The following is a 24153-nucleotide window of genomic DNA, read 5'->3' on the forward strand; positions in this document are numbered from 1 at the left end:
TTTCAGAGAGAACAACGGTCTGTTGTGTTTACAACAGCAGACCATCCTTCTCTCTCAGTGGGGAATGATCGCGGGTGCCCGGGGGCAATTGCGGCCACTGGCCCCATGGATTGGCATCCCCGCTGCCTAGTGGGGAACCCCCCAGGAGCGCTCCCGCGAACTGACGTGCCCATACAAAACAACAAAATATACAAGTAGGAACTTTGTACCCACTTTTAATGTACAGAGAAGAAGAGGTGAAGCTCTAAGAGGAAAAGGTAGATCCTAAAGAGGAAGCGGTGTGGTTTACAGATGACAGGACGGACCTGAAACAGGAAGGGGTGTGGCCTTGACAGGAAGGGTGGGTCATAGTTAAATTAGGGTGTGCACGAGTTTAGTCTTGCCTAGGGCAGCACAAAACCTAAATACACCACTGCTCTGGGGATGATCTTTCTCCCATGGGCCGGCAAATTTATACCTCACTTGATATTCCACTGGTACATCTCTGTATAATGTGTGGTCTAGTTAGAAGATGCATGAAATATATTTTAATTGAAATCCTCCAGAAAAATAATCTACTTTTGTTATCATGTACATTTAAGAGGCCCTGAAGATGTGGTCATTTCTGCAAAATGCATTGACCCAAGTTCCTCATCTTGACAAATTTCTTCATAAATTTTGGGCAAAATGTATTTTGCTACATGTCTTTGATAAAAAAAAAATGCCAACAAGTGTATATTGATTAGTTTGCATGATATATGCTGGAATTATTGTTTATTATTTTTTTTTTTAGTTACTAATGGCAGTGATCAGCAATTAATAACAGGACTGCAATAGTGTGGTGGACAATCTGACACTAACTGAAGCTGGGGGAAACTGACTAAATGCCACTGACATCACCAGTGACATTAATACAGTAATCAGTGATAATAATATGCACTGTCACCGTAAAAATGAAACTGGCTGGGAAGGGGTTACATGTGTGCCTAAGTGGGTAATTTGTGTAAAGTGTGCTGTTTTTACTAATCGATGCAAAGCAGGGATGAGAAACACAGAGATCGTTCCCTGCGTACAGAGCTCTGTGTTGAATGTTAACACAGAGCTCTGGGCTGTGAATGTACACAACTGATCAGTGGGTCCTGGCTGTGAATCTTTGGCCAGGACTTGCTGGCAGGCTCCCACTGTGTACAATCACAGTGGATGCAGGCAGGGAAGGTACACATGCGTGTGCACTTAGTCCGGGGGAAGGCAGCACAGTACATTGCGGGCAGGCGGTCATTAAGTGGTTAAAATTATAGCATTCAGCCAGCATTCTGAAAGCAGACCATGTACTGACATGCAGTTAGGCCCCCATTTATAACAGTGAGTGGATGTCATTGCCTTTTTATGCATTTTACAAGTCATACAGTACATAGGGACTTACAGGATGTTCTGTGGAAGACCAATCACATGGCTTCAACTTCATTTAATGCAGAGTCCAGAAGCAGTTAAAGTGCTAAACATATTTGTAAAGGACGGCACTGTGACTTATAAATGTGCCTTATTTTTAAATGTGGCAAAACATGCAAGTAGCACACAAAGCAACAGTCCCCAGCTCACTGTTGCTAAACTTTTCCTCATTACTGACTTACCATGCCTTGTTCTGCACTGTGTCTCTTTGTGTAGGTGGCCACCTGGATAGAGGCAGGACTATGCTTCCTTTTGTTAGAATTCCACCCCTTATGACTGATGTTGTAAATAAGAAGCAGCAGGAGAGGTGGCAGAAGGACAGACCCACAGAATGAATAAAGCAGAAGCAGGCAGATCCGTCCACTGCAGGTCCTATGTACAGCTTCCTCTCCAGCATGGAGAACAGTGAGCAGCACAGTAGTCACATCACTAAATCTCAAGCAAAATCTGGCGAGTCAGAGACAGCAGTGCCTTAGATGATATCACACTGCACATATACAGCTATGAGTATTCAGAACAGGTATGCCTGAACAAAATAAGTTCACGTTTACTATTTCTGGTTCCCTGTGGGATTGCGAATTTTCACTTTTTAAGTTCAGAACTACCTCATTATTGAATTAAAGTGTTTGTAACCCTAAAATATATATATATATATATATATATATATATATATATATATATATGATCCTGTTCCTATAAATCATGTTATACAGCACAGTGCTTGTGCTGTGTCACTTGGCCCTCTTTATCACCTAAAAAACTTGGCTGATCCTGCCAGTTTCTACCCTCCCCCCTGTACACTCACCACGGTCAATCATGGCTGCTGAGCCCTGACACCATGGTCAGTGTATGTGCCTCCGTCACCAACATCTCTCCTGTCTGCTCCCGAAGTCCTCCTCCCCTCCCTTCCCTGCCTGTCAGCTTGTGTGTGTGAGCCGTGTCCTCCCCTCACCTGCTGCTATACAATGCTATACAATGTAAAAAAACTATATGTCCTTTGTAGAATTCTCTCTATTATTACCTGTTATATTGCTCAGTGCTTTTGTTTTATGTTTACATATTTAAATGACACAGCACAATACCTTATTAAAGACCGCCGCTGAGTGGTCACGTGACTTCCCGAGGCTCTCCTCCTCTCTCCCGGCTGATGTCAGAGAGAACCTCAGCCCCTCCCTCTGCAGTCCCTGGAGTGGGGCAGGAGAGCCCCGGGACATCAGCTGACTGCACAGCGGCGCTTCAAAAAAGGTATTGTGCTGCATCATTTTTATAAAACAAAGGCACTGAGCAATATAACAGGTTATAATTGAGGGGATTCTACTAGGGACCCATAATGAATTAACAACTACTTTAATGTTGATTTTTTTTTCTCATTCCAGAGAAAGGAGAGTCCTTTAAACGTCTTCTTGCCCAGCTGAAGATGAAAAACTATTTTGTTTCAAAGCTGTCATTAAGGGACATTCTAGAAGTTAGGCCAGAGATCCATAAGGACAATAAACCAAAGAAAATAGAAGATGTACCCTGGTGTACTCTGAGGAAGATCATGGCTCTGGACAGCACGGCAAGGTACACTCAGCTCGATACAGATTTGTCTGATCTGGACAGAGATGAAGATGATTTTTTTGGTATTGATAAAGATACAGAAAATGCACCTTTCATTCACCCCCTGGATGTCCTGTGTGTTCTCCTGCATTGTTCAGATCATTTTCTACAGCAAGAAATTGTAACCAAAATGGCCATGTGTCAATTTTCTGTCCCTCTACTGCTCTCCCCAGCTATTGATGGGTCGCAATGCACATTCATGCTGTGGGCAATGAGGGACATTGTGAAAAAGTGGAGACCTCAGTCTCTAGCTGACAGTAAAGGGTTCAGAGAAGAAAATGTGGTGAATATTTCCATGCCAATCCTTTCCTTTGTAAGATTGGGGAAAACCAAGTTGTCAAAAACTAAAATCTTAAATCAAGTTCTAAATCCAGTTCAGCAGAATCACAACTTCTTTATACATGACAATGTGGATGGCGGCAACCTTGAGAGAAAAATATCTGAGGGACTTGTGGAAATGTCCTGGTATTTTCCCTCTGGTAAATCTGATGTTTTTCCAGAACCCTTTTCAGTTACCAACCTACGTGGAGACCTGGAGCCCAGCTGGGACCAGTTCACATTCCTAGCAGAAGTTTCATCAGCTGTATTTATATTTATTGAGACAATCGATGAGAGGGAATTTCAGCTGTTATCAAAATGCAGTCAGAGTGACACCAAGTTTTGTGTAGTTGTTACTCCGGTTTCAGGAAAAGATATTGACAAAAAGACGCAAAAACATCTACGGGACCTTCTTCCAGTATTAAGAATTGACAGAGAAAATGTTATCCTGAAGAAGAGGACAGAAAATGATGTTGTGTTAACTAACAAAATCAAACTGAAAATTAAACAAATTATAGAGAGCACCTGCAAATCTACAAAACTGAAAGATTTACCAAAATATATCAGTGGGCATCCTTTTGTGACAGATGAAAGCACTGATGAATGCCAGAAAGGAAGAGACCATGCAAATAAAATCACTCGAGAAATAAAAGATGTGGCAGAGTATAAAATGACAACTATGAAATTACAAGGACATCTTTGGAAACAATTGTCCGAAATAGATAAAGAACTTTGTAGAATGAAAAACCAAGGAGAACACGACGCAGACACGCATCAGTCTTATCTCTTAGAACAGCGTAATTCCCTTCATGCAAAACAATCTGAACATAAAGTTCCCAAGGGTATAGGGCTTTTTACCCAAGCTTTAACTGATTTGTCTCAAAAAGAGAGGCAATATTTTCTAAAATGGATGAAATTTAACCTTGATGCAATTGCTAGAGACAATTTGTCTAACCTGCAGGCAAACTACAAGGAGAAATGTAATAATCTGGCCCAAAACAAAAAAGAACTTAGGGACTTAGATCAGAAAATCTCTGCTAGCTGTTTAGGAGTGGAGCACTTTCTACGTGAAATGGGCCAGTTTTATGAAGCTGAATGCTCCATAGCAAAAGATACAGGAGTTGGCCAAAACAAGAAGAAATTTGCTGACCTTCCAAGAATAGCTGCTGATCTTCTTTTGGATGGGTTTCCATTAGAGCTGATTGATGGTGATGCCTCCAACATTCCCTTGCAATGGATAACAGATGTCCTTAATGAGCTAGACAAGAAAACAGGGGGACATTGCAGACTGAGAGTAATAACTGTCCTGGGAGTGCAGAGTACAGGAAAATCCACCCTCCTCAACACCATGTTCGGTCTGCAGTTTCCGGTGGCCAGTGGAAGATGCACACGAGGAGCCTTCATGACTCTTCTTAATGTGAAAGAAGACTTTCAGGAAAAGCTGGGCTGTCAGTTCATCCTGGTAATCGATACTGAAGGGTTGAAAGCTCCAGAGTTGGCCTCTTTGGAGGGTAGCTATGAACATGACAATGAACTAGCCACATTTGTGGTGGGATTGAGTGATATTACCATAGTCAATATGGCCATGGAAAACACAGAAGAAATGAAGGACGTTTTACAGATCGTGGTCCATGCTTTTCTTAGGATGAAAGAAATAGGAATGAAACACAACTGCCAGCTCTTACATCAGAATGTCAGTGATGTATCTGCTAATGATCAGAACATGAGACATAGGAAGTTACTACTAGAACAGCTAAATGAAATGACAAAGGTAGCTGCTAAAATGGAGAAAAAATATGGGATATCAAATTTCAATGATGTGATGACGTATGATTTAAATAAAGACAACTGGTACATATCTGGCCTGTGGCAGGGAGACCCACCAATGGCTCCAGTAAATCTTGGCTACAGCTCAAATGTACATGAGCTTAAAATGTATTTGTTTGAATTTATGGAAGCTCAGAAATCGAATAACAACACTTTAAATATATCTGAATTTATTACCTGGATAGAAAGTTTATGGAGATCGGTCAAACATGAGAAATTCATCTTCAGTTTTAGAAACAGCCTGGTGGCCAAAGCCTACAATAAATTATCAGTACAGTACTCCTCATGGGAATGGGATTTCTGTAAAACAATTCACAACTGGGTGATCAGTGAAGAAAATAACATTAGAAATCAGTTTGAAGAGTTACGTGAAAGTAACACAGAAGAGTTGCAGAGAATTCTTCTGGAAGAAGAAAATAAAATGATCGCATCACTAGAAAAATATTTTGAAAACACTGAAAATACTAATCTCATTGAAAGACACAGAGAAGATTTCAAATTAAGTATAAAGAGCCTAAGAACAAAACTTGAAATAAATGCTCTTAGCAAGTGCCATGAGGCTGTACGCATCCAGAAGGTGAAAATTAAAATCCAGGACATTCAAAGAACGTCCCAGACATTGATTGAAAATGAAATAACAAATCTTCTGCAAAGATATAGACTGAATAATCGTGAAGTAAGTGAACAAGAAATTCAAGAGGAATTTAATTTGGTGTGGAAGAACACTTCCGATTTACAGTTGGAACAACTTAAGAGATGTAATGTGGATCATTCTATCCTCCTCCTTCTCCAAAATGACATGAGCAGTAAAGGACCTCAAATAAACGAAAAGTTAATCAAGGTTAAAAGTTTAAGTGAATATGCAAAGAAAGGTTTTACAATGGATATACTGTACATTGATCTGGCATGGACCTCATTTCCACAAAAATCAATTTTTGTTCAGCAAGAACTTAATGGCAAGATTGGCGCTCTAGCTAAGTCCATCATTGAAATGAGTGACAAGTATGTAAAAGAGAAGATTTCTTCCTCGGGGGATTACAATGAAATATATTCTAAAGAACTTCTGTACAAGATCAATACACAGCTAAACAGTAAAGATGTAAAAAAGTTTCACTTTACTTCGGAGTTTGAGCTGGATCTCAAACTTTCCATTTTTGGAAAAGCATCTCAAGCCTTCCAGATGCTACATGACAAGTTTATTCAAGAGAATGACCCTAAACTTTGCCTTGAAAAACTAAAAGTTCAATACTTGGCTACATTTCGCAGTATGTTCCAGGAGATAGAACCAAGCAGAGCTAATCGTTTTTGTGAGCTCTGCTTGAAACCAGCAATATTAGATTATCTTTTTAAACATCTTGGACAAAAAATAGTGGATGAGATTTTAGGCGATCAAGAAACTTTCACATTTAGCAGCAGAAGTTGTTTCCAGGGTACTGTTTTGGAGGAGCTGCTAGAAGAAATGTCATTCCAAAAATATGATGAATACATCAATTCTTATGAAAATTTTGTAAACACATGGATCTCAACCCACATCACAAGCAAATACTGCAATTCGCCCACTTTAGAAACCTTGCAGGAACATATTCTGTCATCTATTAATAAGAAAATAACAACAGTCCTTAAAAATGAAAGATGCCGGAAAAGTCAAACTGTGCCAAGTTTTTTGGAGAATTTCTGTGAACTCTTAAAAAAAGATTTAGTGATTTCACAGGAAGAGATGAAAGTCATCACATTTCACTACACAGGGAATGTTGAGAAGTTTTCATTCGAAATTGAACACTACCTCAAGGAAACACAAAGACAAATCCAATTAGAACTTAAATCCATGACTCTGAGTTCTATACTTCACTCAGTCACTGTGAAACCTAAGGATGAATTGGTCAGGAAGGTGGTTGGTTGTAGAAAGCAGTGTCCCTTCTGCAAAGTTCCCTGTGAGCTCAGTGGTGAAGACCATAGGATGCATGGAGCATCTATGCACAGGTCCCAAGGGTTGGGAAACTACAGGTGGGATGAAGATAAGACCCTCATTGTTAGCATCTGTTCCACTCATGTTGTAGCTAACTGTACATTTAGAAGTGTAGACACAGAATGGACATGGCATCCATGCAAAGAATATAGCGGAATATATCCAGATTGGAATATTCAGCCCGATGCCAGTATTGAGAGCTCAGATTACTGGAAGTATGTCTTTGTGAAGTTTAATAAAAACTTTGCAGAACTGTATGATGCAGAACCAGCTGAGCTTCCAGAAATCTGGAGACAAATAACCAAAGAGCAAGCTCTTCGCAGCTTGAAGAAAGAATTTAACATTTCAAGCTTCTCTACAAAATTTGTGGTGGTGTAGTGGTGTAGGAGAACAGAAGCATCACATCAGAGGTTTTAGAGTCCGAAAATATTTATTATCTTAAAAATCCAAGAGAGCAATCTAACACAATATGGGGGCTATAAAGTACACCCTTGTTCAGTGCAAAAATTGCTGTTAATGGAAAGGTGTACTCAAATAGATTTTGAAATGGTGACGTAAATTAAATTTGTAATAATATGAAGCTTTCTCAAGCATGCAACTTGCCAGTCGTGTTTTATTTTGTATAGTTTGAGTAGAGATAAAATCCCTGTCAGGTTTTTACTTTCAATTTTAAAGATTTGTTCTTAATTACTGTCCTGACGACAATGAACTCACCAAACAGGGAATGAGGAAAAAACGCAGAAAAAAATGTATGAATTGAAATTGAAGCTTTTTCCTTACTTTCCGTCTGAGATTTTCTCGAAGGGAGCTCCAGATAGCAGTGAAAACCCGAAAGAATTCTAATCATTCCCCACCATATCCAAACTGGAAATACGATATTTGACTGGGCATTCAGTTTAACTCCAGAGCTTCCTAATCTACATGAATCCACCATATCATCATGAATGAGAAGCTCAAGGTTCAGTTCAAACAAAGATTCAGATCCCACTTTGGCCGTTGGGGCATTAGTTTGAAAGGCAGACTTTTTTTTCCATGGGAGCCAAAAATCATATAAAGTAGCAGTATTTCTTCTGCTACCATATATGATAACTTCCTTCCTGTAAATGGTCAAACCGCTGAAAAAATAAAAAAAAATAACACATGCACGACAATAGCATAATGTGCTAATATGCATCGTATACTAGCACATTATAAAAATACTTACCTTACAACAAAACCCCCGCAGAGGCACCTGGTCACCGCTGAGGGAGCTGACATGTTTCCCCCGGCGTTTCTTCCAGATTTGCAGGCTCCGTCGCTGTAAGTGACCGGAGCAGCGATGAAGTCACTACCGCACGCAAGCGCGGGAGCCCTCCGTTCCGGCAAGGAGCTCTGAAGTTCAGAGCCCATGCGCTGCTGATGTCAGCAGCTGCATGCAGGGTGAACATCTCCTGAACTGTGCAGGTTTAGGAGATATTCATGTTACCTACAAGTAAGCCGTATTTTAGGCTTAGCTGTGGGTAAAAATCACCTAGCAGGGTATACAACCGCTTTGGGGAGGAGGCAGGTGCCATGTCCTTAGCAACCAGTGACAATACCCAGTCCCATACATTTACTGGCTGGAAATCCCCAGCAATATAAACAAGGGGGCAGGGATAGTGCTGACATCACTCACCAAATGTCACCCAGGAGAACCGCCCCTTTGTTCACATTTAACGTAGCGGCCTGGGAGAGGTCATTCAGCGAGAGTGAGCCAGGTTGATGAGAATCTTTCATCATGATTAATGTACATATGCATCACTGGATGCCATGATTGGCAATGAATTTACATCTTGGAATTTTTTTTAATTATTATTATTATTGTTATTATTATTATTAAAGGGCTTGCCAAAAAGTCTGTGAATCTTTTTGCTGTTTGCACTTTTTTGTGAATGAGTAGGGGGGAAGTATTTAGGGGCTGGACTTAAACTGAGCCTGGGTTGTGTGGAAAAGTTTTTTGTCCACATCAATATCATCAACAAGATATCCCCCAATTAACATCTATAGCAGACCCTCATCTAGGATAAGTTTTTCATTTAGAGAAAGGAAATCCCCACCTGCTTTTTTTTTACGAACAGAAGTAAAGCAGTTGGGAACTGTCTCATTTGCCAACAATTTAAACAATATTTTTCTTCCGTTATATTTAATTTGTTCAATAAGTATTTTTTAAAAATGGTAATTTTTTTTGTTTGGTACATGTTCCCCAGGGCAGCCCCCAGCCCCCATGCTATTTGTTTAACAATTCCTCATCTATTAGCCTAGAAAATAATAATTACAGGCAGTCCCCCCCGGGTTACAAACATCCGACTTACAAACGACTCCTACTTACAAACGGAGGGAGACAAAAGGAAGTGAGGAGAAATCTCCCCCTAGGAAGGGAAATTCACTCCTGTAAGAGTTCTCATTGGAAATAGGTGTCTCCACTGAAGCTTTATCAATAATCCTTGTTTCCACAACAACCCAACATTTTCAAAATCTATTTGTCACAGGGACAGAAAGTGAGGTGAAATCTTCTGAACAGGGGTACAGACAGCAAAACAAACAGGGGTGTTAACCCTTCCCTATGCTATCCAAAAAACGTAAAAAAAAAAAATTTTGACTGGAGCTACACTTACAAAATGTATCTGTTCCGACTTACAAACAAATTTGACTTAAGAATAGAGTTGAGCAGACACCTGGATTTCCGTGTTCGACGGGTTCGGCCGAACTTTAAAAAAAAGTCCGGGTCCGTGTCCCGGACTTTTGCCGAACTTTTCCCGGACACCGAACCCCATTGAAGTCAATGGGGACCCGAACTTTCAGGCACTAAAATGGCTCTAAAACACCAATGGAAAGGGCTAGAGTGCTGCAAATGGCAGCAAAACGTAGTTAAGAGCATGGCAAGTGCTCTGCAAACAAATGTGGATAGGGAAATAACTTAAAACAACAAAAAAAAAACAGAAAAATAAAACAATGTTCTTCATCTATGAAGGACGAGGCCCATATGGAGTAGGAGGGAGGTTGAGGTGGTGGTGGATGTGGCGGTGTCATAGGCGTGTGCACAGGGTGTGCCGGGTGTACCTGGGCACACCCTAATCACCTAGGGCACATAGCATTATCGCTCTGTTTGCCAGTGAGGAGATGGGAAAGATCTCCCTCGGACCTGCTCTGCTCCATTTCTCGGTGGAGGAGGACCAGGGAAGGATTAAGAGCATCATGGGCTTGGTGCTGAGGATTTTGAAGGGCCTTAAGGGCCGTGCCTTGGCATGCACCCAGAGGAGGAAGGGTGCAGCCATGCATGCCTAATTCAACATGGGATGCTGTCTCTGAAGCCCATAAACACATCCATGCATCGGCAACTGTCCCTCCTTGTCCGGCCTTCGCGCTGTGTGGGGAGGTTCTGAGGGTGCTGCCTGGGGAAGCGAGCATAGAAGCCAGACTTCTGTGTTTACAAGTGACAGAAGAGCGGTAACAGTGAATATGGCCAACCCGGGGCCTATATAAAAGGTAGGGGCCTGGAGCTGCAGCTCCAATAGCCCCTACGTTAATCTGGCCCTGAGGAGGAGGACGAAGTAGCCAACACTGCTTTTTTCACAAATTTAAATGAGGGTACACCCCAAAAGAGTGAGAAAGAGCAAAAATGGAACAATGGGTGGGTAAAGTCGGTATCCATTGCTATTCTGCACAAGGTACGGAAAAGTCCCGTGGGATCCATGCCTGGTTCATTTTAATGAACGTGAGCTTGTCCACATTGTCTCTGGACAGGCGGCTGCGCTTGTCTGTTATAACGCCCCCAGCCGTGCTAAATACCCGTTCAGATAATACACTGGCTGCAGGGCACGCCAGCACCTCCAAGGCGTAAAGGGCAAGCTCAGGCCATGTGCCCAACTTGGAGACCCAGAAGTTGAAGGGGGCAGACCCCTCATTCAGTACGTCTAGGCGTGTGCACACATACTGCTCCACCATGTTGGTAAAATGCTGCCTCCTGCTAAGATGTTCCATCTGAGCTGCTGGTGCTGCTGTTTGTTGTGGCGTGCTGACAAAGCTTTTCCACATTTCGGCCATGCTAACCCTGCCTTCTGAGGTGCTGGCGGTGCCCTGGAGGACCTCCTCCTCTGCCTTGTGCTTCCACTGTGGCCCCGCTGTCAGATGGGAATGCCAGCAGCATCGCGTCTACCAGCGTGCGCTTGTACTCGCGCATCTTGCGATCGCGCTCCAGTGAGTGAATTAAGGACGGTATGTTGTCCTTGTAACGGGGATCCAGCAGCGTGACCACCCAGTAATCAGCATAAGTTAGAATGTAGGCAACTCGGCGGTCGTTGTGGAGACACTGCAGCATGTAATCGCTCATGTGTGCCAGGCTGCCCAGAGGCAACGAAAGGCTGTCCTCTGTGAGAGGTGTATCATCCGTGTCCTCTGTATCCCCCCAGCCACGCACCAGTTCCATCTCCTCCTCCAGCTCCTCATCCTCCTCATCCTCCAGAACTGTGCCCCTGCTGGACAATTGTGTCCCTGGCGTTTGTGTGTGCAGGAACCCACCCTCGGAGCCCCTTGCGAATGACTGCCCTGAAAGCCTTGGAAATGTTACCTCTTCATCCTCCTCCTCCTCCTCCTCATCCTGTGCCACATCCTCTTCCATCATCGCCCGAATTGTTTTTTCAAGGAGGCATAGAAGTGGGATAGTTAAGCTGAGAACGGCGTCATCGCCACTGGCCATGTTGGTGGAGTACTCAAAACAGCGCAACAAGGCACACAGATCTCGCATGGAGGCCCAGTTATTGGTGGTGAAGTGGTGCTGTTCTGCAGAGCGACTCACGCGTGCGTGCTGCAGCTGAAACTCCACTATGGCCTGCTGCTGCTCGCACAGTCTTTGCAGCATGTGCAAGGTGGAGTTCCACCTTGTGGGCACGTCACATATGAGTCGGTGAGCGGGAAGGCCGAAGTTACGCTGCAGCGCTGACAGGCGAGCAGCAGCAGGGTGAGAACGCCGAAAGTGCGCACAGACGGCCCGCACTTTCTGCAGCAGCTCTGACATATCGGGGTAGTTTTTAAGGAACCTCTGCACAACCAAATTCAGCACATGCGCCAGGCAAGGGATGTGCGTCAAACCGGCTAGGCCCAGAGCTGCTATGAGATTTCGCCCGTTATCGCACACCACCAGGCCAGGCTTGAGGCTCGCTGGCAGCAACCACTCATTTGTCTGCTGTTCCATGATCCTCCACAACTCCTGCGTGGTGTGTGGTTTGTCCCCCAAACAGGCAAGTTGTAAAACTGCCTGCTGGCTTTTACCCCTGGCCGTGCTGAAGTTGGTGGTGAAGGTGTTACGCTGTCCGGATGAGGAGGCGGTAGAGGATGAGGAAGCAGAGTAGGAGGAGTTAGGAACAGGAGGCAAACTGAAGCGCCCTGCAATCCTCGGTGGTGGAAGGACATGCGCCAAATTGCTATCCGCCTCAGGCCCATCCGCCACTACATTTACCCAGTGTGCCGTTAGGGAGATATAACGCCCCTGACCATGCTTACTGGTCCACGTATCGGTAGTTAGGTGGACCTTGGCACAGATGGCGTTGCGCAGTGCACACCTGATTTTTTCCCCCACTTGGTTGTGCAGGGATAGGATGGCTTGCCTGGAAAAGTAGTGGCGGCTGGGCACGACGTACTGTGGGACAGCCACCGACATAAGGTTTTTAAAACTGTGCGTCTCCACCAGACGGAATGACAGCATTTCAAAGGCCAATAATTTTGAAATGCTGGCATTCAGGGCCAGGGATCGCGGGTGGGTAGGGGGTTACTTCCTCTTCCTCTCAAGTGTTTGGGAGATGGAAAGCTGAACACTTCCACGGGACATTGTGGAGATGGTCGTTGGTGACCCAGGTGGTGGTGTTGCTGACAGATCGTCTGTTTGCGGGGTGGCAGGTGCCGGTATCACTACAGATGTGGCTGGAGCGGCCGAGACTGCAGCAGAAGAGGAAGCAGGATGAGCCAGAGACGTTTCTTGGTTTTGAAGGTGTGTACTCCACTGCAGCTCGTGCTTTGCACTTAGATGCCTGATCATGCAGGTTGTGCTCAGGTTGAGAAGGTTTATGCCTCGCTTCAGGCTCTGATTGCACAGGGTGCAAACCACTCGTGTCCTGTCATCAGCACATTTTCTAAAGAACTTCCACGCTAGAGAACTCCTTTGAGCTGACTTTGCTGCGCTCGTTCCCTTGCTGCGTTGGGCAGTAGCGGGCGTAGTGTCTAGGGCACGGCCGCTCCGCTTCTGCACCCTGCTCCCTCTTCTGCTGTGCTGGTGGCTCTGTGCGACCACCGCCTCTTCCTCCAAACTACTCAGGTCACCTGCATGACACAAAAAGATTGTGTTCACTGCACCCCACAAAGATTTTGTTCACTGCACCCCACAAAGATTGTGTTCTCTGCACCCCAAAAGGATTTTGTTCCTTGCACCCCACAAAGATTGTGTTCACTGCACCCCAACAGGATTTTGTTCACTGCACCCCACAAAGATTGTGTTCACTGCACCCCAACAGGATTTTGTTCACTGCACCCCACAAAGATTGTGTTCACTGCACCCAAAAAAGATTGTGTTCACTGCACCCCACAAAGATTGTGTTCACTGCACCCCACAAAGATTGTGTTCACTGCACCCCAAAAGGATTTTGTTCACTGCACCCCAAAAAGATTGTGTTCACTGCACCCCACAAAGATTGTGTTAACTGCACCCCAAAAGGATTTCGTTCACTGCACCCCAAAAAGATTGTGTTCACTGCATCACACAAAGATTGTGTTCACTGCACCCCAAAAAGATTTTGTTCACTGCACCCCAAAAAGATTGTGTTCACTGCACCCCACAAAGATTTTGTTCACTGCACCCCACAAAGATTGTGTTCTCTGCACCCCAAAAGGATTTTGTTCCTTGCACCCCACAAAGATTGTGTTCACTGCACCCCACAAATTTTGTATTCACTGCACCCGAAAGGATTTTGTTCACTGCACCCCAAAAAGATTGTGTTCACTGCACCCCACAAAGATTGTGTTCATTGTACCCCACAAAGATTGTGTTTACTGCACCCAAAAAAGATTGTGTTCACTGCACCCCACAAAGATTGTGTTCACTGCACCCCAAAAGGATTTTGTTCACTGCACCCCAAAAAGATTGTGTTCACTGCACCCCAAAAGGATTTTGTTCACTGCACCCCACAAATATTGTGTTCACTGCACCCCACAAAGATTGTGTTCACTGCACCCCACAAAGATTGTGTTCACTGCACCCAAAAAAGATTGTGTTCACTGCACCCCACAAAGATTGTGTTCACTGCACCCCAAAAGGATTTTGTTCACTGCACCCCACAAAGATTGTGTTCACTGCACCCCAAAAGGATTTTGTTCACTGCACCCCAAAAAGATGGTGTTCTCTGCACCCCACAAAGATTGTGTTCACTGCACCCCAAAAGGATTTTGTTCACTGCACCCCAAAAAGATTGTGTTCACTGCACCCCACAAAGATTGTGTTCACTGCACCCCAAAAGGATTTCGTTCACTGCACCCCAAAAAGATTGTGTTCACTGCACCAAGATTGTGTTCACTGCACCCCAAAAAGATTGTGTTCACTGCAGCCCACACACAGCAAAATGGATGTGGATCACTGACACCTGCCTATCTCCTATCCCACACCACACAGCAATATCGATTGTAGTTTGTAGAACACACTTTCCCTAAAATTCAGCAGACTCTATCCCTAATAGTGATGTCGCGAACCTAAAATTCGGCGTTCGCGAACGGCGAACGCGAACATCGGCAAATGTTCGCGAACCGGCGAACCGGGCGAACCGCCATTGAGTTCAATAGGCAGGCGAATTTTAAAACACACAGGGACTCTTTCTGGCCACAATAGTGATGGAAAAGTTGTTTCAAGGGGACTAACACCTGGACTGTGGCATGCCAGAGGGGGATCCATGGCAAAACTCCCATGGAAAATTACGTAGTTGACGCAGAGTCGGGTTTTGATCCATAAAGGGCAAAAATCACCTAACATTCCTAAATTGTTTGGAATAACGTGCTTTAAAACATCCAGTGTGTGAATACGATCAGGTATGATGTTTTATCGGTCAAGTAGTGTAATGGTTACGCCCGCTTCACAGTGACAGACCAAACTCTGACAGACCAAACTCCCCGTTTAACAACAGTCAGTCAGTCAATTTGCACAACCGCAAACTCCCCATTTGCACAAGGTTGGATACCAAGCTAGCCATGTCCCGTTCCTTGTCCTCACTGACATCATTGAAGGTCTCTTCCTCCACCCAGCCACGTACAACACCAAGGGTCCCCGAAAGGTGAGAACAAGCCCCCTGGGACACCTGCTGTGGCTGGTATTCCACCTCCTCAAAGCCACCTTCCTCCTCTGACTTCTCTTCTTCAGACTCCTCTCTCTGCGTTGCCACAGGTCCAGCAATTGACAACGACAAGGCTGCTTCTGGTGGTGATGGGGACCACAACTCTTCCTCGTCATGCTCATCCTGATCCAGTACTCTTCGCAGGGCACGCTCCAGAAAAAACGCTTATGGGATGAGGTCGATGATGTTGCCTTGGGTTCGACTGACCACCAGGGTTGTCACCTCCGCAAAAGGACGCATGAGCCTACAGCCATTGTTCATGAGCATTCAGTAACGCGGCCAAAAAATACCCAGCTCCGCAGAAAGAATGAAAGAAAATGAATGTTTTTTCTATGAAAAATTATCATGCTGATCGCTTTTGGTCTGTTCACAATGAAGCAACAACCTTATCATCTGGGGTGTGCCAACACACTCCTAGAGGTGATCGCTTCATTGTGATACGCAAGCCCCTTCACCACGACAAGGTAACGATCACAAAGGGGAATTGACACATGTATGTGCCTTTTTTTTTGTTTTTTGTTCTTTTGCAGCCACAGTGTAGCACCAGAGGCCAGAAAAATTAGGCATGTACACATGCATGAAAAAGTAGCTATTGTTGCAGCCGCTGCTGTAGCAGCGGCCTGAATAATTGAGGTTTTCAAGGCAGAAAGTGCACTTAAACATTGCGGCTTGAACCGTAGTTGGTGGCGGAGACGTCACGTAAGTCATCCGGCATGCAGAGAATGATTAAAGACAGCAGCGCGTGTACCATTTTTAGGCCAAGGCATCTCAGTCATCACCAGGCCTTTTTTAGTCAAATGCATCCCCCACTGTCAGTCCCTTCGGGATCCATGCCTCATTCATCTTAATAAACGTGAGGTAATCAAGACTTTTTTGACCTAGGCGACTTCTCTTCTCAGTGACAATACCTCCTGCTGCGCTGAAGGTCCTTTCTGACAGCACACTTGAAGCGGGGCAGGCCAGAAGTTCAATGGCAAATTGGGATAGATCAGGCCACAGGTCAAGCCTGCACACCCAGTAGTCAAGGGGTTCATCGCTCCTCAGTGTGTCGATATCTGCAGTTAAGGCAAGGTAGTCTGCTACCTGTCGGTCGAGTCGTTCTCTGAGGGTGGACCCCGAAGGGCTGTGGCGATGCATAGGACTAAAAAAGCTCTGCATGTCCTCCATCAACAAGACGTCTGTAAAGCGTCCTGTCCTTGCCGGCGTGGTTGTGGTGGTAGGAGGAGGATTACTTTCACCTCTTCCCCTGTTGGATTCCCGTTGTGCTGTGACATCACCCTTATATGCTGTGTAAAGCATACTTTTTAACTTATTTTGTAGCTGCTGCATCCTTTGCGACTGCCGGTAATTGGGTAACATATCACAGACTTTCTGCTTATACCGGGGGTCTAGTAGCGTGGCCACCCAGTACAGGTCGTTCTCCTTCAGCCTTTTTATATGAGGGTCCCTCAACAGGCATGACAGCATGAAAGACCCCATTTGCACAAGGTTGGATGCCGAGCTACTCATGTCCAATTCCTCGTCCTCACTGATGTCATTGAAGGTGTGTTCTTCCCCCCAGCCACGTACAACACCCCAGGTACCAGATAGGTGACAACGAGCACCCTGGGATGCCTGCTGTGGTTGGTGTTCCTCCTCCTCAAAGCCACATTCCTCCTCTGACTCCTCTTCCTCACACTCCTCTTCCAGTGTTGCCGCAGGTCCAGCAATCGATGGTAAGGCTGTTTCTGGTGGTGGTGATGGTGACCACAACTCTTCCTCTTCCTCTTCACGCTCATCTATAGCCTGATCCAGCACTCTTCGCAGGGCACGCTCCAGGAAAAAAACATATGGGATGATGTCGCTGATGGTGCCTTCGGTGCGACTCACTAGGTTTGTCACCTCCTCAAAAGGACGCATGAGCCTACAGGCATTGCGCATGAGCGTCCAGTAACGTGGCAAAAAAATACCCAGCTCCGCAGAGGCTGTCCTAGCACCCCGGTCATACAAATACTCGTTGACCGCTTTTTCTTGTTGGAGCAGGCGGTCGAACATTAGCAGTGTTGAATTCCAACGTGTCGGGCTGTCGCAAATCAAGCGCCTCACTGGCATGTTGTTTCGCCGCTGAATATCTGCAAAGTGCGCCATGGCCGTGTAGGAACGCCTGAAATGGCCACACACCTTCCTGGCCTGCTTGAGGACATCCTGTAAGCATGGGCACAAAACGTTGCACAATCAGATTCAACACATGTGCCATGCACGGCACATGTGTCAACTTGCCCAAATTCAATGCCGCCAACAAATTGCTGCCGTTGTCACACACCACTTTGCCGATCTCCAGTTGGTGCGGGGTCAGCCACTGATCCACCTGTGCGTTCAGGGCGGACAGTAGTGCTGGTCCGGTGTGACTCTCTGCTTTCAGGCAAGTCAACCCCAAGACAGCGTGACACTGTCGTATCCGGCATGTGGAATAGCCCCTGGGGAGCTGGGGGGGTGCAGTTGGTGTGGACAAGACGCAACACCAGAAGAGGACTCAGCCGAGGAGGTTAGCAAAGAGGATGGAGTAGGAGGAGTAGAGGAGGTGGCAGCAGGCCTGCCTGCAAGTCGTGGCGGTGTCACCAACTCCTCTGCAGCAGAGCCACGCATTCCATGCTTGGCAGTCGCCAGCAGGTTTACCCAATGCGCAGTGTAAGTTATATACCTGCCCTGACCGTGCTTTGCAGACCAGCTATCAGTGGTCAGATGGACCCTTGACCCAACACTGTGTGCCAGACGTGACATGATTTCCTTTTCCGCAATAGAGTACAGGTTGGGGATTGCCTTTTGTGAAAAATAATTTCGGCCGGGTACCTTCCACTGCGGTGTCCCAATAGCGACAAATTTTTGGAAGGCCTCAGACTCCACCAGCTTGTATGGTAAAAGCTGGCGGGCTAAGAGTTCCGACAAGCCAGCTGTCAGACGCCGGGCAAGGGGGTGACTCTGTGAGATTGGCTTCTTACGCCCAAACATTTCCTTGACAGACACCTGACTGTGGGCAGGTGAGCAGGAACTGCTGAAGGTGAGAGGCGGAGGGGCGGGTTGTTGATAGGGGGAATGGAGGACAGCAGTGGTTGACGTGGCTGAAGATGCTGGACCAGGAGGAGGATGGTGGCTTTCAGTTTGTGTGCTGCTTTTACTCATGTGTTGATCCCATAGGCGTTTGTGATGTGAGATCATGTGCCTTCGCAAAGCAGTTGTACCTAGGTGGGTGTTGGTCTTCCCACGACTCAGTTTCTTTTGGCACAGGTTACAAATGGCATCGCTGATATCAGAGGCAGACACACAAAAAAATGCCACACTGCTGAGCTTTGCAAGGACGGCATTCTGGTGGTGGCAACAGCTTGCGTTGATTGGCATGCTGTCTGGCTGACCCCGGGTGCCGAATCTACATGCTGTCTGACTGCGCCACTAGCTCCTTGCGATGACCTCCTCCCCCTGCTTCCAACTCGTCTCCTCCTCCTCCTCTCTGTCTCCCCATCTGAACTTTCCCCCTCTTCTTCTGCTCTTCGAGCAGGCACCCAGGTGACATCCACAGACACATCGTCATCATCAGCCGCTTCACTTGACAACTCAGCAAAGGCAGCAGCAGCAGGTACAACATCATCATCATCATCATCACAATGTACGTCCATGTGTATAATGCTGCCTGACTGAGACATATCCCGTTATCTACATCCTCTGGCACTGATAGTTGCGCATCACTTATTTCTTCCAACTGATGTGAAAATAACTCCTCTGACGGATCAAGTGGAGCGGCTGTGGTGCTAGTGTTGGTGGTGGTGCCGGCGGGCTGGTGAGTGGTAAATTGAGAGGTGCCCGAAGCTGAGCTGGAGGAGGATGGTGCATTAAGGTTCCGAGCGGAAGCTGTAGACGATTGGGTGTAAGCCAGTCAACTATGTCCTCAGAATTTTTTGAGTTCAGGGTCTGTGGTGGCCTCTGAACACTGGGCATTATTCTAGGGCCTAAGGAAATCACAGCACCACGACCACGACAGCCCTTGCGGGGTGGCCTGCCTCTGCCTGTCATTTTTTTTTTTAATGTGTTGTGTACTATGAGTGCAAGGTGCTGTGCCACCCTATAGGAGTGTTGGGCAGTGGGTACAGTACACTCTGTGGACCTGACAGTCACTGGCACCCAGGAAACTGCAATTAAAAAATATATATATTTTTTTTTACTTTGCAAGCTGCTGTGCCACCTTATATATCAGTGGTGGGTGGGCAGTGGCACAGAACACTCTCTGTGGACCTGGCAGCAGTCACTGGCACCCAGGCAACTGCAATTAAAAAAAATATATATTTTTTTTACTTTGCAAGCTGCTGTGCCACCTTATATATCAGTGGTGGGTGGGCACACAGTGGCACTGCAGTGGGCACAGTACACTCTGTGGACCTGACAGTCACTGGCAGCCCAGGCAACTGCAATAATAAAAAATATTTTTTTTTTTTCAATTTGCAACAAGATGCTGTGCCACCGTATATATATCAGTGGTGGGCAGTGCACTGCAGTGGGTACAGTGCACTCTGTGGACCTGACACAGCACTCACTGCAATTATGACAGAGGAAAAAAAAAATATTTTTTAAAATGCAAGGTACTGTGCCTGTGCCACCCGAAATGAGTGTGGTGTGCACACAGTACAGTCTGTGGTAGGTCTCTGGCCTCTCACACACAGCGGGCAGGCAACTGCAGTGTACAATATATATATAAAAAGAAAAAACTCTATTACCTTACCAGCCCTTAAAAGGGCTTTTGGGGACACTAGATATATATATATATATATATATATATATATATATATATGTATATATATAAATAAATAAAAATCCTCAATTACCAGCCCTTAAAAGGGCTTTTGGGGACACTAGATAGATATATATATATATATATATATAAGAAGAAAAAACTCAATTACCAGCCCTTCAAAGGGCTTTTGGGGACGCTAGATATATATATATATATATATATATATATATATATATATATATATATATATATATATATGTATATAAAAAATTACACAAATACCAGCCCTTAGAAGGGCTTTTTGGGGTGCTGTCCTTACAGCAGTAGTGGACCAAGAACACTGCAAGACCAGGAACACTGACTAACTGTCCCTAGCTTAACAGCAGCAGCAGCAGCAGCAGCAGCAGCAGCAGCAGCAGCAGCAGCAGCAGCAGCAGCAGCAGCAGCAGTTCTCCCTACTCTCACTACACACACTGCTTCAGAATGATCTAAGATGGATGCTGCCCTTGCTTATTTATAGGAGGTGGGGGGGTGTGGGAGGGAGGTATGCTGATTGGCTGGAAATGTGCCTGCTGACTGTAAAGTTCAGGGTCAAAGTTTGCCTCAATGATGTATTATGGGGGGCGGACCGAACATCGCATATGTTTGCCCGCAGCGGCGAACGCGAACTGTCCGCCGGCGAACAGTTCTATACATCTCTAATCCCTAACAGGATTGATAAGAGATCGTAGATCGGGACTGAGTGCAGAGTGCAGACCCCACCCCACACAGCAATATCGATTGTAGTTTCTAGAACACACTTTCCCTAAAATTCAGCAGACTCTATCCCTAACAGGATTGAGAAGAGATCGTAGATCAGGACTAAGTGCAGACCCCACACAGCAATATCGATTGTAGTTTGTAGAACACAATTTCCCTAAAAATCAGCAGCAGCCTCTCCCTAAAATGCCTACAACTCGCCCTGCCTAAAACACTCCGACCTGTCCCTCAATTCTATCCGGACACAAATGTTTTTTTTCCTGTCTGTCCCTAAAATCAGCAGCCAGCACGTTGATGTGTGCTCTCTCCCTGATCTAAGCAGCAGAATGACGCCGCTGCGGCGCTGCCTCGAACTTATAAAGACTTGGTCACATGCTTCAGACGGCCAATCACAGCTACTGATACATTTGTAGGCATGGCTGGGATGGCTTAAGGCACACCAGTTAAACGCTTGTTGATTGGCTGTTGAAAGCCCGCCATGAAAAGCGCGCCAAAGCATGCAAAACCCGGAAATAAAACGACCGAACACGGATTTTTACCCGAATATACAGTAAAGTGTCCGTGTTCGGGTAACAAAAATCCAATTATTCGGTACGAACACGAATAATACAGTCCGTGTTCGCTCAACACTACTTAAGAACAAACCTACAGACCCTATCTTGTTTGTAATCCGGTGGACCGCCTGTATTGGTTTTTATCATTCAGCTCCTGTTGACTTCAAAGTTTGCACTTCAATAAAGTTTGCCAAACCTGCCTCAAACTGTACTCAGGTAGGCTCAGCTCATCCATAATTATGAACAGCATTTTGAGCCCTGATGAAAAAGACAATTTATAGCTCTTGAAACATGTTGGATTGTTATCTAGGTTTTCTAAAATAAATTAACCACTTTACGACCGCCTACCCCAGATTTATTGTGGCAGGCAGCCGCTCCTGGGCAACGCAACGTAGGTCTATGTTGCTCGCTCTCAGGAGGCTAGGGGGCGACCATGCGCCGCCAGCCGCGCGCTCCCACCCCCGCTCGTCAGTGGGGAAGCCGATGCATGGGGCAGGTGGCTCCGATTGCCGCCTGACACCCGCGATCGCTCCCCGCTGAGAGAGAAGAACGGTCAGCTGTTGTAAACACAGCCGACCGTTCTTCTCCCTGCAAAGACTATAGAGCCCATGTGATCCTTCTATATACGTCATTTCAGAAGCCCTCCCCCCACAGTTAGAATCACTCCCCTAGGCTCACATTTAACCCCTTGATCACCCACAATGTTAACCCCCTTCCCTGCCAGTGTCATTATTACAGTAACAGTGCATATTTTTAGCACTGATTACTGTAGTAATGTCACTGGTCCCCCCAAAAGCTTTAAAAGTATCAGTCAAGGGTCCGATCTGTCCGCCGCAAAGTCGCAGTCCCACAAAACAAATCGCAGATCACCGCCATTACTAGTTAAAAAAAAAACAATAAAAATGACATAAATCTTTCCCTTAGATAGTAAACGCAATAACTTTTGCGCAAACCAATCAAAATACGCTTATTGTGATTTTTTTCACCAAAAAATTAGATTTTTACATTTTTTGGGGGGGAATTTCATATAAAAAAATGTGAAAAATATTGTTATTTTTTCAAAATAGTCGCTATTTGTTGTTTATAGCGCAAAAAGTAAAAATTGCACAGGTGATCAAATACCACCAAAAGAAAGCTCTGTTTGTGACAAAAAAAGGATGTCAATTTAATTTGGGTACAGCATCGCACGACCGCACAATTGTCCGTTAAATTCACGCAGTGCAGAATCGCAAAATAGGCCCTGGTCTTTGAGCAGCCAAATACTCTGGGGCTTAGGGATCGACCGATTATTGGCAAAGCCGATATATCGGGGGCCAATATGCACTTTCCCCGAAATATCGGAATCGGCCCCTGAGGTTACTGATATTGCCGATATTTCGGAAAAGTGCTTGTACCAGAGTGATGCCTGCAGCTAGAGGCATCACCCCGGGATCGGCGTCCATAACTGATGGTCGAGTGTCTTGTAATGACAACCGATGTGGCTGAAAAGCCGCTAGGCAGTCATTACAAGGAGCGGGAGGGGATGTCCCCCCTCCCGCAACCTTCCAAGGCTCGCCAGGGTCTCCTGGGCAACCAGCCTGCATGGCCACCGAAGAGAAGACCCAATCCAAGCCGCATTCGGCTCTGATCGTGTCTCCATGTAAAAACCCGGAAGTGATGTCATGACATCATCCGGGTAATCAGTCCCAAATTCAAGAAAATTACAGCATTCAAAACAGCCAAACTTGGCGTTTTGAATGCTTTTAAGTGCAGAGGAGGGGTTTGTAAAAAAAAAAAAAAAAAAAAAAAAAAAGAAAATTTTTAATGTACAAAAAAATCTGCCAATATTGGCCGATACCAATATGCGATGACCAAAATATCGGTATCAACAATAAAAAAACAATATTAGTCTATCACTAGTTTAAAGTAAAAGCAATAAAAAAAAATGTTTTTATGGAAACAAAAAGTGTCAGAAAAGGTTTTGCTTCATATGGTTAGAAGAGTGGGTGATGTGTGGCATAAGCTTGTAATGTTGAGCAAAAAATGCCAGGACAGTTCAAACACCCCCAAATGACCCCTTTTTGGAAAGTAGACACCCCAAGCTATTTGCTGAGAGGCATGTTGCATCCATGTAATGTTTTATGTTTTTTTTTTGCCAGTTAAATAATAAATTGCTCAAACATGCCATGGGTATATGGAATTACATCGCAAAATACAATCTGCTGCTTCTCCGGAATACGGAGATACCATGTGTGTGAGACTTTTTGACAGTCTAGCCATGTGCAGGACCCTGAAAACCAATCACCACCTTCAGGCTTTCTGGGTTGTAAATTGCTCATTTCACTTCCTCACTACCCATCACAGTTTCATAGGCCCTGAAATGCCAAGATAGCACAACCCCCCCCCCCCTCCAAATGACCCTTTCTTGGAAAGTAGACACCTAAAGGTATTTGCTAAGAGGCATGGTGAGTATTTTGCAGATCTCATTTGTTGCCACAATTTTTTGGAAAATTAAGAAAGAAAAGGAAAATGTATTTTTTTATTTTCTTTTTTCAAATTTCAAAATTTTGTGACAAAAAG

General features: G+C 45.2%; 1 protein-coding gene across 1 annotated transcript in view; it reads left to right on the forward strand.

Annotated features, from left to right (window-relative positions):
• Positions 1-2807: 2807 nt before the first annotated feature.
• The window catches only part of LOC309558489 (uncharacterized protein), a gene marked incomplete at its 3' end in the record, with an annotated part of 129305 nt that continues 107959 nt past the window's right edge, over positions 2808-24153 (forward strand). Inside the window, exon 1 of the mRNA XM_082261558.1 lies at positions 2808-7512. Coding sequence (XP_082117684.1) covers positions 2846-7512 — 4667 coding nt within the window. The 5' untranslated portion in view covers positions 2808-2845. The remainder of the gene's footprint in view (positions 7513-24153) is intronic.

Source organism: Pelophylax lessonae (assembly GCF_965119305.1).
Source record: "Pelophylax lessonae genome assembly, chromosome: 6".
Classification (NCBI taxonomy): Eukaryota; Metazoa; Chordata; class Amphibia; order Anura; family Ranidae; genus Pelophylax; species Pelophylax lessonae.